General features: G+C 43.2%; 3 protein-coding genes across 5 annotated transcripts in view; 2 read left to right on the top strand and 1 right to left on the bottom strand.

The window, feature by feature from the left end:
* Window positions 1-7,616, top strand: part of LOC129826368 (prosaposin-like) — a 22,826-nt gene extending 15,210 nt beyond the window's left edge. Inside the window, exons 9-11 of one of the 2 annotated variants that reach the window (XM_055887014.1) lie at window positions 6,207-6,278; window positions 6,483-6,593; window positions 6,774-7,616. In XM_055887014.1, the coding sequence (XP_055742989.1) occupies window positions 6,207-6,278; window positions 6,483-6,593; window positions 6,774-6,806 (216 nt within the window). In that variant the 3' untranslated portion in view covers window positions 6,807-7,616. Of the gene's footprint in view, window positions 1-6,206; window positions 6,279-6,482; window positions 6,650-6,773 lie in introns of both variants that reach the window. The other variant, XM_055887013.1, reaches the window with a different exon arrangement.
* On the bottom strand, window positions 6,669-11,783 carry LOC129826367 (U4/U6.U5 tri-snRNP-associated protein 2-like). Its single transcript, XM_055887012.1, has 13 exons — window positions 11,620-11,783; window positions 11,164-11,236; window positions 10,967-11,061; window positions 10,727-10,863; window positions 10,356-10,508; window positions 9,996-10,221; window positions 9,781-9,855; window positions 9,588-9,655; window positions 9,251-9,439; window positions 8,607-8,749; window positions 8,357-8,492; window positions 8,111-8,197; window positions 6,669-7,980 (listed from the first exon to the last, which is right to left on the bottom strand). The coding sequence occupies exons 1-13, from the start codon at window positions 11,675-11,677 to the stop codon at window positions 7,927-7,929; spliced, it is 1,494 nt and encodes a 497-aa protein (XP_055742987.1). The 5' UTR covers window positions 11,678-11,783; the 3' UTR covers window positions 6,669-7,926.
* LOC129826369 (UPF0561 protein C2orf68 homolog) lies at window positions 11,135-16,059 on the top strand. Of its 2 annotated transcripts, none has more exons than XM_055887016.1 (4): window positions 11,135-11,233; window positions 13,144-13,259; window positions 13,352-13,497; window positions 15,388-16,059. In XM_055887016.1, exons 1-4 carry the CDS (start codon window positions 11,190-11,192, stop codon window positions 15,508-15,510), a joined length of 429 nt encoding a protein of 142 aa, XP_055742991.1. In that variant the 5' UTR covers window positions 11,135-11,189; the 3' UTR covers window positions 15,511-16,059. The 2 variants fall into 2 exon arrangements, with proteins under 2 accessions (XP_055742991.1, XP_055742990.1); XM_055887015.1 differs by lacking the exon at window positions 11,135-11,233 and adding an exon at window positions 11,998-12,249.

Genomic DNA, 16,059 nt, shown 5'->3' with positions numbered 1-16,059 from the left:
GGCCAGTAAAGCCTCCTTACAATCCGGTCTCGGGTTTTATCGATACCAAGGTGTCCACCCAGAATGTGCCCATGAGCTAGATCCAGTACTGTCCTCCGGTACCGGGTGGGGACCAACAACTGTTCAACCACATCAACCCCTATTTTTGAGACTCTGTACACCAAACCCTTTTTCATAATAAAGTGGGGAAAACTATTAGGCCTCATCCCATCATTTATGGGAGTACCATCGACGACCTGCACGTCTGCTCTGGCTTGCTGCAGGGTTGGATCCTGGCTTTGGGCCGTCCCGAAATTAGTCAAGGACCCTGCCAGGTCTGCTGGTTCTAGATTGTCATCCTCTGGATTCAGATCGACCCCAGCCCCAGTAGTACCAGGCTGTTCGTTGTCAACGAGGTTTGCCACTTCATCCTCATCCTCCCCTACTAGCACCTGTGAGGTTGGCCCCTGGGAGACCTCTTTTCTTGGTTTTGGTTGAAGGCCCCATGCCTCTTCCTGCTTGGTCAGGGTTGTTGGCTTCTCAAATATGCCATTCTTTTGGCCTAACTTCGCAAAGTTAGGAAAGTGTCTACCCAATATTACATCATATGGCATCTTTGGGACCACGCCGACCTCACAATTCAGCAGATCGTCCTCTGTTTGTATGCTCACTAAGGCTGTGGGGTACAGACGGGTATCCCCATGAATGCAGGTAACACTGATATCCTGACTTGTATCCAGTTTATGAGTTGGCACTAGGTTTGCAACGACCAGGGTTAGCATACTGCCGGAATCCAGCAGTGCTTCAACCTCTTTCCCTTCAACTGTCACCCTGCACATATGTTTGTTTCTTGATCTTTCAAGTACAGTGGTTACAACAGGACATGCATACCACATATCATCTTCTTTTTCACCGAGGTTACATTGCATTGGCTCTTCTTTAATAGGGCAGTAGGCTGCAATATGTCCTGGTCGATTACAATTGTAACAGATAATAGGCGTTCGGGCGGGAGACCCCCTCAACCCCCGGTCCCGGTTTCCGTTTTCTCCCTTAGTGTCTCGGCCCGATTCTGATTCTTTCCTCATGCCCCCACGCTGCTCTCTTCCCCCTCCACCTGTTGGGACAGTCTTACCCTGTCCGCTGGTTCGCCCAGGCCTGGGGTATGGGAATCTTTCCTCCTGTGCCTGCTCAGCTGTTCCTGCCGTACAATACCGTTCAACTAGGCCCACGAGATGGTCGGCGGAAAGTACCTCGTTCTGGCCAACCCATCGTCGCACTTCTTGGGGTAGACCTCGCTGAAACTGGTTGAGTACGATGGTCTCGACAATCTCGGCGGAGGAACGGGTCTCCGATCGTAACCATTTCCGTGCCAGGTGAATCAAGTCGAACATCTGTGTTCGGGGCGGTTGTCCAGATCGGTAGGACCACTGGTGAAAGCGGTGTGCCCTCACGGTATCGGTCACTCCCAGTCTTGCCAGAATCTCTCCCTTTAGTTTATCGTAATCCTGTGCATCTGTCAACTCCAGGTCGAAATACGCTTTTTGAGCGTCCCCTGCCAGGTATGGTGCCAGAAGCCCTGCCCATTCTTCTTTCGGCCACTTCTCCCTCTCTGCAGTCCTTTCAAAGGTGGTAAGATATGCTTCCACATCATCCTGTGCTGTCATTTTTTGAAGAAAATGATTGGCCCGCCTCTGGGTATTTGCAGCTGGTAATTGAGCCCCAATTTGGTCCGCTAGCCCCTTTAGGCCTTCTCTTAACTCCTGGGTGTTTCTCTCTTGCTCTTCTCTGAGCAGCTGGTTGGTGCGGTGCTGGACCTGTAACGTGTCCTGGTACATTCGCATTGCATCCTGATGAGCTATTTGTTGAGCTCTAGTTGCCTCTTGTTGGGTGGCCGCCGCTTGTAACAGGGCTTGTATGGCTCCCTCCATACTCATTTTCCTGAGAAACTGTCCTAACCAAACAAAGCCACAAAAAAAAAACCTGACTCCCCTTTGGAGTGCTAACTGATTTTTTTTTTTTTTTTTTTCTTTTTACCTAACCAGCGGAATGGTTAGTCCATATGCCCACATTCTCCACCACGTGTGGCAAACCTCTTCAAGGTTATGAGCATTTGTCACAAATTAAGTGGGAAACTGTCACCAAATTACCCCAGAATGAGAGTTCTTTCGAACAGGACAGTACCTGTGTGTTTGTCTCTCCGTCCTGGTCCACCCAGGTCGTAGGCAAGGTCAAGGATAGCAGGGTTCGGTACACGAATCGGGTTCTCAGGAGGTCCAGGTCCAAACGCCAACAGGTAAGTCCAAAACAGTCCAGCTCATACACAGTAAATCCAGCCAATATCTATTGTCTCTTTCTCTATGGTTCACAGATCCTTCCAGCCCTCACTTCCTCTTCCTGGTTTATCTTGACCCTTTATCTGTGTGTCGGCTCCACCTTCTGTGGGTTCCCCTTGCTTCTGGGACTTGTAGTTTTGGCAGTCGGCCATTTTGTGATCTGTAGTTCTGATCGGGGTGGCCATTTTAGTGATCGGGCAGAGCCCGTTTATTAGTTCTGCTCTCACATATCTGCCATTTATCACTCGACCCCCTTCTTTGCCACACTAGCTAACACTACACAAGTCAAGTCGTTCTGTTGTAATGTAATCGTTTCTACAGTGCTGCTAATCGGTGGCTAGCTGGCTAGCTAGCAGGGTTGACTACGTTAAGTTACGTTAGGACGAGAATACCTGGCTAGCGAACCTCAGCGAACCTCGATAACTACACAATTATCACCGATACAAAGACGGCTATGTAGCCAGCTAAGTAGCTAGCTAAGATCGAACAAATACAAATCAAAGATAGCAAAGACAACTGTGTAGTCAGCCAACACTACACTGATCAAGTCGTTCCGTTGTAATGCACTCGTTTCTACAATGCTGCTATTCGGTGGCAAGCTGGCTAGCTAGCAGTGTTGGCTACGTTGCGTTACGTTAGGGCGAAAATAGCTGGCTGGCGAACCTCAATAACTACACAATTATGTTTGATGCAAAGACGGCTATGTAGCTAGCTAAGATCAAACAAATCAAACCGTTGTACTGTAATGAAAATTAAAATCAGACCGTTGTACTATAATGAAATGTAATGAAAAGTTATACTACTATTCGGTAGACGGTGGACGTTTGCTAGCTGCTGGGCAGATAGCAGTGTGGACTACGATAGACAACGAAATACGATAATTACGCAATTATCTTTTATACACAGACGGCTAAGTAGCTAGCTAAGAAGAAATTGCTAAGGTTAGACAAATTAAACCGTTGTACTATAATGAAATGTAATGAAATGTAATGAAAAGTTATACTACCTGCAGAGCGAATGCAAATGCGACCGCTCGCTCCAAACCGGATATTATAACAATAAAATAACAATGAGTAAATAATAATAATGAGGGGTTACCGATACCGAGTCAATATGCGGGGATACAGGTTAGTCAAGGTAATTGAGGTAATACAGATGTAATACAAATGTATTAAATCGTTTTCTCCCCTTATCAATCTACACACAATACCCTATAATAACAAAGCAAAAACAGGTTTTTAGAATTTTTGCAAATGTATAAAAAAAATATCACATTTACATAAGTACTCAGATCCTTTACTCAGTACTTTGTTGAAGCAACTTCGGCAGTGATTACAGCCTCGAGTCTTTTTGGGTATGACACTACAAGCTTGGCACACCTGTATTTGGGGAGTTTCTCCCATTCTTCTCTGCAGATCCTCTCAAGCTCTGTCAGGTTGGATAGGGACCGTTGCTGCACAGCTATTTTCAGGTCTCCCCAGAGATGTTAGATCATGTTCAAGTCCGGGCTCTGGCTGGGCCACTCAAGGACATTCAGAGACTTGTCCTGAAGCCACTCCTGCGTTGTCTTGGCTGTGTGCTTAGGGTTGTTGTCCTGTTGGAAGGTGAACCTTCGCCCCAGTCTGAGGTTCTGAGCGCTCTGGAACAGGTTTTCATCAAGGATATCTCTGTACCTTGCTCCGTTCATCCTTCCCTCGATTCTGACTAGTCTCCCAGTCCCTGCCACTGAAAAACATCCCCACAGCATGATGACGCCAACACCATGCTTCACCATAGGAATGGTGCCAGGTTTCCTCCAGACGTGATGCTTAACATTCAGCCCAAAGAGTTCAATCTTGGTTACATCAGACCAGAGAATGTTGTTTTTCATGGTCTGAGAGCTCTTTACATGCCTTTTGGCAAACTCCAAACAGGCTATCTTGAGCCTTTTACTGAGGAGTGGCTTCCGTCTGGCCAATCTACCATAAAGGCCTGATAGGTGGAGTGCTGCAGAGATGTTTGTATGCACTTTTTCTATGATATATTGCCAATCACACAATGTAATGTGCATCCCGCCACCTACTATGCGGGATGTAAACAGGATTCCCCCAAAAAATCTATCCAAAAAATGTATAAAATAAATCAAAACAAAATTTCAGTTAAAAAAAATAAAACTGATCTGATCCCTACACAGGCTGAAGGAGAACCTGGGAGGGCGGGTCTTCCGGCGCCAGTACCCCTTGCAATTCTTCAGATGTAAAATCCTTGAGTCCCATTAACCACAATAATGTCCAGTTTCTTTGACTTCTTTGAGACTTGCTGTTCAGTTTATAACTGTGGCAATGAACGCAACAAAATCATCCTGTGCGTTAAAAAGGTGATATTTTGTCTGGCAGCAAACTTTTACTACAGGCTGTAATTTTTTGCCACCTCAATTTCCTTCACCCGTACAGGGCACTCCAGGAACATTATCCCCACTACAAATGCAACACCGTCATCCTTCTACAGTATACTCGGTTCACCTGAACACTTGAAACATAGCCAAATCCTTTACAATTCTTACACTCCAGTGGTTTGGGGACGGTAGCTCTTACGGCATATCTTACATAACCAAGCTTCACATGTGTAGGCATTTGCTCTTTATTAAAAAAACAACAGGACTGACAGACTTTCTTCTTTTCCACCATTCACCCATCGGGGTCAGACACCGGGCACCAACCACACCAGGAATTATCTTCAGGTATTCTGCCTGAACATCCATCGCCAACCCTGAGATGACTCCTTTGACGGGTGCCCTACACCAAAAATCAAAAAAAAAAAAACTTATGTTGTCCGGATTCTTTTGAGGCCCACTGCAATCTTCCTCTGCTCTTCAGAAATACAATTAATCAACATAATACTTCTCCTGATCACTCTGACAGACTCCACTTTTCCAAGCGCATAATTCACCATTTTTTAACACCTCAAACGAGTTTTCCACATATGCAGCCTTACTCAACAAACGCATCCCAAAAAGAAGCGATTCATTATCATTTACACACGTATCATCCACTCCAATTTTAGACAATTTCCTTTTTGTTACAACTTTCAAATACTACTCTTGTCCATTCAGAACATTTGTCTTCACCAAATTTGCTGGACGCGCTGCTTAATTCGAACTCAGTATCCACTTCCACCATCTTCCTTTGTCCTCTGATATGCACTGTCAACTGTGAGACCTTATATAGACAGACAGGTGTGTGCCTTTACAACTTATGTCCAATCAATTAAATTTACCACAGGTGGACTTCAATCAAGTTGTAGAAACATCTCAAGGATGATCAATGGAAACAGGATGTACCTGAGCTCATAGAAAAGGGTCTGAATACTTATGTAAAGGTATTTCAGTTTTTGTTTTAAAAGCTTGAGAGGATCTGCAGAAAAGAATGGGAGAAACTTCTCAAATACAGGTGTGCCAAGCTTGTAGCGTCATACCCAAGAAGACTCGAGGCTGTAATCACTGCCAAAGGTTCTTCAACAAAGTACTAAGTAAAGGGTCTGAATACTTATGTAGATGTGATATTTCCATTTCTTCTTTTTAAATACATTTGCACAAATTTCTAAAAACCTGTTTTTGCTTTGTCATTATGGGGTAGTGTGTGTAGACTGATAAGGAACATTTTTTATTTAATCCATTTTAGAATAAGGGTGTAACGTAACAAAATGTGGAAAAGGGGAAGGGGTCTGAAAACTTTCCGAATGCAAAGTATGTAAAGAGTTGATTTTAGAATAAGGCTGTAACGTAGCGAAATGTGAAGGGGTCTGAATACTTTCCGAATGCACATCTAGTTAGGGGTAAAGTGACTATGCATAGATAATAAACAGCGAGTAGCAGTTAAGTCAGTTTCATTATACCCGTCTTTGTGTTCTTTCCAGTGTGAAATGTTCACCAAACTCTATGGCCCCAGGCTGCAGAAGGTTCTGGGAAGCCATATGGATGCATGTGAGGTAATTAAACCATTCACATCAGAGCCATAGGAGGTCCTCCACTGTCTCTACAGTGTATGACACTCCTAACCTCACTGTCTATAATCCCCAGACCAATACTCTTGTAGATTGACTGTCCCAGTGACAACAGTGGTGTGATTGTGTGTAGAGTGACTGAGTCTTCTCTTAGTCGGTATATCAGCTATTTGTCACTGTGTCCTCCAGAGAGCTGATGTGTGTGTTGTTGTGAAAGAGCAGCATCTTCTGAGGAAGAACCAGTGTACCTGGGGACCCATTTACATCTGCAGGGATGTGAAAACCTCTCAGGAGTGTGGCGTAAGTAAACTAGATCTGCCATGGTTTACTATCTGATACAACAACCCAAACTACAGGTAAATAAGCAAACTAGAGCATAGTACAAGCCAGGGTTTATTGTCTGAAAAACAACACTACCCACATCAATGTTTTGGTATAGTGCATTATATCTGATCAGGTTTCATTTTGATACAACTCCAGATGGTAGACTTCTGCCAGAAGGTCATGAACTAGAGCTGAAAACCACACCCAGAGATCTCCCTTCATGGATGAAGCTATGATGAATTATCTGCATTTATTAACTGCTAAGTGTGTTTAAGAACGTAACTTGTTAATGACTGCACTGTTGCCTTAATTTTTCTGTACATTTAATTTAACAGGTATTATATTGCACTGTTGAGCAATTTGAGAAAAATGTCTGTATATTTCCTTCTTTAGATTTGTACTTGTGTTAGGCTAATGGTGTAGCACTGAGATGATTTGATGGTGTCAGGTTTGATTTTCACTGTGTGGGCCATTACGAGTACAGTAAGTAATTCATTCAAACATACTGTAAATGATTGAGTTAAAAAAATTGTGTTACTTTTTAAGCAGATATATCCACAAGTTTAATACCTCATTTACATTAGAAAATAATTGTTACTTTTCCCTGTTATCTGGAATAAAGTTATTCATATAAAATCAGTCATAATCAGGGAAAACAAACATGGTACAGTAAATAAAGTGGTGAAGTGTCTTGAGTGTATTTGAGTGAACATATACCTCCTTTTGATGGAGAAATCCTTTAAACCAGTAATATGTCAATGCATTGCCTTAGTTTAATATACAATGTTTAGGTTCCATTTTTATGATCTAAGTAATATTCATGTGTGAGTCTGAAGTATTTGTGTATACATGAGTATATTTATCCTATAATGTACTGCTTATAATATGAACATCTTTTTGTAACCTTCACTATTTGGTCATGTCTTATTCAAAATGTTGGAATTGTATTTACTTCCTTGTTTCACAAATAAAGACCCAACTATGGCTAAGACAAATCAACACGTGTCAAATTGTGCAAAATCTCAAATAATATTAATGACTGAAAACAGAAAAGCCAAAGCTGGTTTAATCTACCATTTACACTTAAAAATGTAAGCGAAGAACAAAAAATAGTAAACATCATTGTTTTCGCTATAGCCAAAATCCGCAAATAAAATGTCCTGGTCCTCATGTGGTGGGGGCTTACTCTGAGGTCATCTTGGACAGTATCCAATTACACGGGATACTGTCTGACCACTAGCCAGCAAGTGACAGCTCTTTCCTGTATAATCAATCTTTAAATATGATCAATGCTCATTAAATGCCTAATTCACGCCCCAGTGTGGTTAGTTGTGTCATCTTCACTCTCTCTTCTTTTCCAAATCTGGAACACAGAACCCACACATCAACACAATTGGCAGTTAGTGGGAGTCAGTAACTTATCTACACATAAACAGATAAGTTAGAGAACAGCATCTTGTATAATCAGTGATCAATGTGACAATACAACTTACCTGAATGTAAGCCTCTGACAGTGTGATCATCTGGGGCAGTATATCTGTCACCTGCAGGTCCTGGAGCTCGTACCACTTTCCAGTGCCCTTCAGCGACAAAGACAGGCACACATTAGCACCAATAACTGAACAGGATGAGTATTTTCTTTCACAATATTAAGAAATATTGCACATCTAAAGCTTTGCAAATTTGCACCTGTAGAGTTCACAAAAAAAAATATCTTAAAACACACATCTGTCACTTACATGATGCAGGACATGTATTCTGTATGCCCCCTCAGTGGGCTTCCCATCATGCACCACATTGGCCACCAGGTCATAGGTTGTGTTCTTCTCTGTGACCTGTGCTTCCTCTGTCAGATACTCACGAAGGTCTACGTTCCTGATCAAGGAGCAAATGCAAGGGGTCAGTCAAAAACACACACATAATCATAAGGCTGAGCACAATGCAAAATTACAACTGAGTATATGGGGAAAGTATGCAACAGTCACTTACGTGATGGGGAAGTTGACAATGGTGGGGTTCTTCTCCACAAAGAAGTTGTTCTTGGTGAACCTCTTGATGCAGAAGATGAGATAGGGGGGCAGCTTGAGCAACTGGAACCTCTTGAGGAAATTCTCTTTGTATGTTTTATACTCCTAAAAGCAAACAGGAGAGTTCAGAGGAAATGTCGAAGAAGAGGTGATGAAAATCAAGAGGTGATCAAATCTCTTTCAAACAGAAGCTGAAGTCTCACAGGCCAACATTCTAAATCTTGTCTCGTTGACTCTGCTTTTGGAAGATGTTGCATTTGAATGGGAGCACTAGCAGCGTTACTTTTGTATCTTCTGCCAGCTAGCTTGTTGCTAGTCTGAAATCTTCTCAGAAACACAACATCTGTTTGTAAATCCACCCATGCTAAATATTTGATTGGCTTGATAAGTGGCAACGCATCACTAGTTTACATCTTGACCTCTGTATTCCACCCCTTTTTGTCATCTTCCTGAGGAGAATTTCCCCAGGCTTTCAAAAAAATAAAATAATGTGAGAAACCTAGGCTTCCGAGGCTAGTTTTCATCTCACTTGATGGGCGAGATGGCTGGCATGGGGATAGGAGTGCTGTTCATCTGAACAAATTTAAGTGCGTTTGAGGGCAGTACCTTCTCTGTGTTGCCATTGAACTTGGCCAGGATGTTGAAGAGGGGGACCTGTGGGATGATGAGCTGCTCCTTCTCATCCTTGTACAGCGGGGCTGTGGGGAGGTCAAGGGTCAAGAAGAGGAAGGTGGTGTCAGACATCTCCTCCTGGTACTCCTCCTTCAGAAGCAGAGCCACCTTCTCTTCTGGTGGCTGGAGAGGGAGAGAAAGGCATGTAACGTGGACAATTTAATAGTTCAAATATGTAATCATATTGAAGAGTCATGAATTCACAAGTAAAGATTTAAACTTTGATACAATGTTGAAGTCTTTAACAAAGGGTTGACAATAAGCCACTTACCAAATCTGGGTGAGGAAGCTTCTTGGAAAAGATACGCATGGAACCCTGGAACACTTTGGTAAGGCTTGCTATAATAGCAATAGGAGAGAGGGGGGAAAGAAGTGGGAAATATCTTTGTTAATCTCACAGGTTGTACAACGAGGCAGAAAACACTACCACAACATCATTCCCTCCACCTCCCACTGACACTCACAGGGTTTCTTCTTGGTTCCTCCCAGTGCGCCGTGCAGAGCGTTCATGAACCATGACAGGAAGTCCACAGCATCCCCTGAAGGACAGAAACCAATCAGCAGCATAGCTTATTCACAACATAACATGCAACACATACATCTAACTGTACTAAAAAATAATTTGCTCTTGAGAATCGAGGCTCTGTGTCTCACTGAATGTGTGATAATAAAATCCTACCTTGCTTGGTGATCTGGAAGTTCTTCTTGCTGCACAGCACTACGGCCTGCAACATCTCGTGGGGCGACACATGGGCCTTGAAGTTCCGTGGGTTCCACAGTTTGCGCATCAGCTCACCGAATCGCTGCACCAGCAGGAACATGATGTCACCCGGCGGCCTACGGATGCCGCAGTAATTCTCCTCTTCCAAAAAGTAGTTCCGCAGTGGGGGCACATTGGACAGGGCCTGAAAGGACAGTTCACCATAATCAACATGAATGATCATCACACAGGAAAATGTTTAGCAGCATGTGAATGGTGAGATGTCAGATTCACCAGTGGATACTCTGTGTGGATACTCTGTGTGGATAACAGTCTTACCTGCAGCACCACATTAGCGTAGTCATTAGCCTTGATGTTGTTGAGCCCTACGATGCCAGGCAGATAGGTGGTGCCATCATAGGCTCGATACAGCTTTCCCTGCTTATCCAATCCAGAGATGTGCTGTCTGGTGAACGTGGGCTTTAGTACATACTAAAACACAAATAAAAATACATTACCACCACTATATAACTTTAGACACATACCACTGGATGATTGCATAAACCATGACTGAACAAGAACTGTTAAAGTTATAATTCAGAACTATGAGTTTAGCACCACTCAATCAGTGCCTGTTTGAATTGATACATTTGACACGTTCTTTCTTATTACAGAGTAAATTTTGTGCACACCCATCTCTGTAGACTCACCGTGATGTCTTCCAACGACGAGTCAATGATCTCGTAGTTATCTGGTAGACAGTAGAACTTGAGGGTATGCAGATTGAGGAACACATGGTGTGTGAACTGCACACTGTGAGTGTAGGCATGGGACTTCAGCCCTCTACCTGGAAGATACATGCATTGGTTTCGGCCTAGGTCAAATCATTTCTACACTTCTCAGGTAGAGAGGGGGGAAACAACGTTAATCTGAAGTATTGGATACTTTACCTTGGAAGTATTTCCCACAGATGAGACAGGCGTATACATTGATGTGGGAGAGGGAAATGGAGCATAGCTTCTCAAAATCAAAGTCCAGTACACTCCTGAAGACAAATGTGTGTGTTAGAGGTGATTTACACAAAGAGTACACATTCAAAAAATGCCTTATCTTGTGCATCTTCCATGTTAAGGCCAGTTGACGTTACCTATTTATTGTGTCGAGGTAGGGACAATGGCGACTTCTGCGGTCCTCGGACGAACGGCCAATTTTCACAGGTACTGTGTAAGACAAATAACAATTTCAACAAATAATTAAGTGTAGCTAAATGTTAACTAACAATGACAACAATCGTATCTAGCTAGGTAACGTTAACTAACACCAGATCGTTATTTTTACAGGAAACCTCTGCTCTGGCGGCAAACAATAACGCAGCTAGGAAAAACACGTTTGATGCTTGAATGGAGTCTTAGCTAGCAAACAATAATTAGCCAGCTAGAGCTAGTTACCAACAATGTGATTTAGGCTAACTTAGCAGCTAACCTAGATAGCTACACGTTTAGAAATAAACGCCAACGTTCGCTAGTTATAGTAACGTTAGTGTTACTATCGAACGTTAGCTAGAGTTCGCTTATACAAGTTTTAAAATATGTTGGCTAGCTACCTTCATCGTCTTCCAAGTCAATTTCTCGCTCCCGTTTTACAGATACCATAGCGTTCATCTTTGTTGTGTATGGAGAAAATGTATAGTTAACTAGCTAAAGCCACTGGTGAGTTTTTATTTAGCTAACTAGCGAGCTCGCCAAAACACTGCAAACTCCAGGCTACAATATCAAAATGGCCAACCAGAATGTACCCCGAGTTTCACGTTTACTCTGGCGAAAACCGAATGGTTGAGATTGAATAATTTTGGCCATTTTTATGTGGGCCTCTAAATTAACGCAGCTTTCACACATAGGTTATTATACAGTTTAAATAAAATAATGAATGACGATTCAAAATGTGAGACAATTATCATTTGCGGTGTAGAAACGTGATATTAAAAATAGACTATGAACAGGCTCGTAACTCCGTGTGCAATTCTAGTTGGACAGCAGCCCACTTTAAAAGCTTGATTAACGTTACGATGCAGTTTGTTGTGGTGTTGTGCATATAAAGAAATACTAAATCAATTGTCAATCACGATGGAGATTTTGCGTGATGATGAAGAACAAGAGCTCAAATATAAACGCACGGGTCGTTTGGACATGAGCCACGGTTTCTTACACCACATTCGAAGGAACCAGATTGCCAGGTGAATCACTAAACTTTGTTAATCTGAACTAACATGTGGAGTGTATATTTTATCAATGTAATCAATTCTGAGAGCATGCAGATGTTCAATTTCGAGTGTTTTCTACATAATGTTGAAATTAATCGCTATTACGCTAATCACTTCTACGCATGCGCACAACATATAACAGAGACCTTCCGCTCGTCAAAGGGATAGTGCAATACGGGTTCATTGGGACGTCCCTAACTATAACTAAAGACTGTCTATTCTATTGACAATATATACATGTGACCGCTCTAACGATGAAAATGCATATCCCAAAGATGGAAGGCAGGCGCGATCAGGTGGGAACATTCTAGCCAATGAGCGGGCAGATACGCGTGTGACCAACAGGCCGTAGAGATGGATAGAGGACTCATCTTTGTATCTGTGCTATTATATATATCAAAGTTTATTTGTCGCGTACACGGATTTGCAGTTGTTATTGCAGGTGCAGCATAATGCTTGTGTTTATAGCTCCAACAGTGCAGTAATAATGCCTAGCAATACACACATAATCCAAAAAGTAAAATGAAGAAATATCGGACTGAGCGATGTCAGAGTCCGATATATTGCACATTCTGATATTAATTTATTTCAACTTTTTGGATTATGTGCGTATTGCTTGTCTAGGACTTGGGTGGCAGGAGTCTTAGACAATTTTTAGAGCCTTCCTCAGACACCACCTGATATAGAAGTCCTGGATGGCAGGGAGCTCGGCCCCAGTGATGTACTGGGCCGTATGCACAACCCTCTATGTAGTGCCTTGCGGTTGGATGCCAAGCAGTTGCCATACCAAGCGGTGATACAGCCAGTCAAGATGCTCTCTAAATGTTTTGATAGATTCTTTACACTGACTTGTTTGATGTCTTGCAGAGATGACTATGATAAGCAAGTGAAGCAGGCCAATGAGCATCAGAGGCCCAGGCACACCACTACCTCCCGACACCCCCGACGACCAGACATCCAAGTGTACCATCCTCGACGTGGAAGTAAGAAAACACTGCTGATAGTATGAACTCTTCTGTCAACTTGATGGAAGGATCTGGTAAGTGGTGATTTATGTATGAATATGCATCTCCAGATGGATCTCAGCCAGGAGTGGGTGCAGAGACTGAGGAGTGGAATGAGAGTGGGTCCAGTACAGAGCCAGAGACCCATGGAACTGAGCTCTTCTGGCTGGACTACCAGGCTGACTCTGGCCATGTCACCTCCTACATCGTACTCAAGGTCTGTCTATCAAATCAAGTTTATTGGTCACGTTCATACACTGCATGGTCAAAAGTATATGGACACCTGCTCGTCGAACATCTCATTCCAAAATCATGGGCATTGATATGGAGTTGGTCCTTCCTTTGCTGCTATAACAGCCCCCACTCTTCTGGGAAGGCTTTCCACTAGATGTCGGAAAATTGCTGCGGGGACTTGATTCCATTCAGCCAAAAGAGCATTAGTGAGGTCGGGCACTGATGTTGGGCGATTAGGTTGGTGTTCCAATTCATCCCAAAGGTGTTCGATGGGGTTGAGTTCAGGGCTCTGTGCAGGCCAGTCAAGTTCTCGACAAACCATTTCTGTGTATGGGGGCATTGTCATGCTGAAACAGGAAAGGGCCTTCCCCAAACTGTTACCACAAAGTTGGAAGCACAGAATTGTCTAAAGTCATTGTATGCTATAGCTTTAAGATTTCCTTTCACTGGAACTAAGGGGCCTGGCCCGAACCATGAAAAACAGTCCCAGAACATTATTCCTGCTCCACCAAACTTTACAGTTAGCACTGTGCAAGTAGCGTTCTCCTGGCATCTGCCAAACCCAGATTCACCACTCCAGAGAACGCATTTCCACTGCTCCAGAGTCCAATGGCGGCGAGCTTTACAGCACTCCAGCTGACGCTTGGTATTGTTTATGGTGATCCTGGGCTTGTGCGGCTACTCGGCCATGGAAATCCATTTCATGAAGCTCCCGATGAACAGTTCTTGTGCTGATGTTGCTTCCAGGGGAAGTTTGGAACTCGATAGTGAGTGTTGCAACTGAGGACAAAATATTTTTTTACGAGCTTCAGCACTCGGCGGTCCCATTCTGTGAGCTTGTGTGGCCTACCAATTCACGGCTGAGACGTTGTTACTCCTAGACTTTTCCACTTCACAATAACAGCACTTAGTTGACCAGGGTAGAAATTTGACATACTGGCTTATTGGAAAGGTGGCATCCTATGACGGTGCCACGTTGAATGTCACTGAGCTCTTCAGTATGGGCCATTCTACTGCCAATGTTTGTCTAGAGATTGCATGGCCGTGTGCTCAATTTTTATACACCTGTCAGAAACGGGTGTGGTTGAAATAGCCGAATCCACTAATTTGAAGGGGTGTCAAAATTATTTTGCCCATATAGTGTAGTTTCAACACCTTCAGCAGAGTTTTCACACTTTCAAGTGTCCTATATGTTTATACAACGAGTGAGTCTAATCCTGAATGCTGTTTGGTTAAAACCGCATTCCAGCCGGTGTCTATTCCACAAGTTACCACGTGCTAAATCTATGACGTTAAAATGCCTATTTACCATGTTCCATCTGACTGCACTGTCTCATCAACCCATCTGACAATTTATAAACTTGATCTCCACAAGAAAAAAACATCTAGACATTATCTCACATTTCCTTTAGACTAACATTTCGTTTTCAACAGCGGAGATTTGTATAAACTTTGCTGTCTCTCTCTCTGACATTTGCAACTATGTTTCAATATTGAAATTCAATCTCCAGCTGCCCCATAGTAATGAACGTGATGAAACAGACAGGCAAGCAGCCTTTCTCAGCCAGTCTAAATCATGAATCACCTAGGTGTGTGTGTGTGTGAAATTTAAAAAAGGTACAACTAAATGACGTTAAGCTAGTTTGCAGTCTTTCCAGCATCAGTTTAAAGTGATTGTTAGCTGTGTTGTTGACTAGCTCCTCTGAAAAACAGTGTCCTGACTTCGTCTCGAGCCGAATATCCATGCCAATATATCCTCCAAACATTGGCTTCTCTGGCATTATCACTTAAATATTTTTATGGTTGTCCTCATTCTGGTGCATACAGTACAATGTGTCCTTGTCATGACCCCTGTGCTCCATCTGTCTCTTAGGAGGATAAGCCAGAGAGGGTGGTGGAGCGCGTAGCGGAGGAGAATGTTCTGGACTCCACCATGAGGATGGCACTGCAGGCCCGGCTTCGAAAGGAAATGGATAAGCGGCGGAACAAACGCTAAAGGAGGAGAATGGAGTTGACAAACGGGTGAGGAGGACCAAGAAGCCTCTGTTTACCCCCTGGCCAACACTCTCCCTGTATGTAAAGAATACTAGTAGCAGAGGACTAATGTGGACCCTCATCCTGAGGGACTGTAAGCCAGGATCCGAGTGACTTCACACAGCCAAGCCGTCCCCTCTGTGTGGAATAGATTGACTTACAGAATGGTAGAAATGGATCTGACCTCATAGCTCCTCTATTGGACTGGCATTGGCTGTCAACCTGCTCCCAAGGACCTAGCTGATACAACCTGGACCCCTCTCTGAGCCAGGCCTTAACTGTAACCCCCCCACCTTTGACTATTAGGCTGGAGAGCAAATCTTTTGGTCGTAGCTGTTCTGTTTTTTTGTGTTTGTTACAAATGTGCCGTGGTCATGACTTCGCTCTATTCTAATTTATTTTTGATTGGCCTATATTTTCTGAGATTTTATTTTTGATAATGTACATTTATGGAGAGGTCCTTATTGTTTCAGTATTACATACTGTATATTAAATATAGATATTTTCCAGA

The sequence above is a fragment of the Salvelinus fontinalis genome, chromosome 28 (assembly GCF_029448725.1).
Source record: "Salvelinus fontinalis isolate EN_2023a chromosome 28, ASM2944872v1, whole genome shotgun sequence".
Classification (NCBI taxonomy): Eukaryota; Metazoa; Chordata; class Actinopteri; order Salmoniformes; family Salmonidae; genus Salvelinus; species Salvelinus fontinalis.
The sequence above is the reverse complement of the archived record's forward strand: the minus strand, read 5'-3'. Positions and strand labels throughout refer to the sequence as shown.

Excerpts from the sequence above, each read along its gene's own strand:
- LOC129826367 (XM_055887012.1), bottom strand. The coding sequence starts at position 11,677 with ATGAACGCTATGGTATCTGTAAAACGGGAGCGAGAAATTGACTTGGAA. Across the intron at positions 9,440-9,587 it reads AGCTTCCTCACCCAGATTTG|CCACCAGAAGAGAAGGTGGC; the intron begins GTAAGTGGCTTA and ends CTCCCTCTCCAG. Across the intron at positions 8,750-9,250 it reads TCAATGGCAACACAGAGAAG|GAGTATAAAACATACAAAGA; the intron begins GTACTGCCCTCA and ends GTTTGCTTTTAG.
- LOC129826369 (XM_055887015.1), top strand. The coding sequence starts at position 12,140 with ATGGAGATTTTGCGTGATGATGAAGAACAAGAGCTCAAATATAAACGC. Across the intron at positions 13,260-13,351 it reads GTACCATCCTCGACGTGGAA|ATGGATCTCAGCCAGGAGTG; the intron begins GTAAGAAAACAC and ends ATGCATCTCCAG. Across the intron at positions 13,498-15,387 it reads CCTCCTACATCGTACTCAAG|GAGGATAAGCCAGAGAGGGT; the intron begins GTCTGTCTATCA and ends TCTGTCTCTTAG.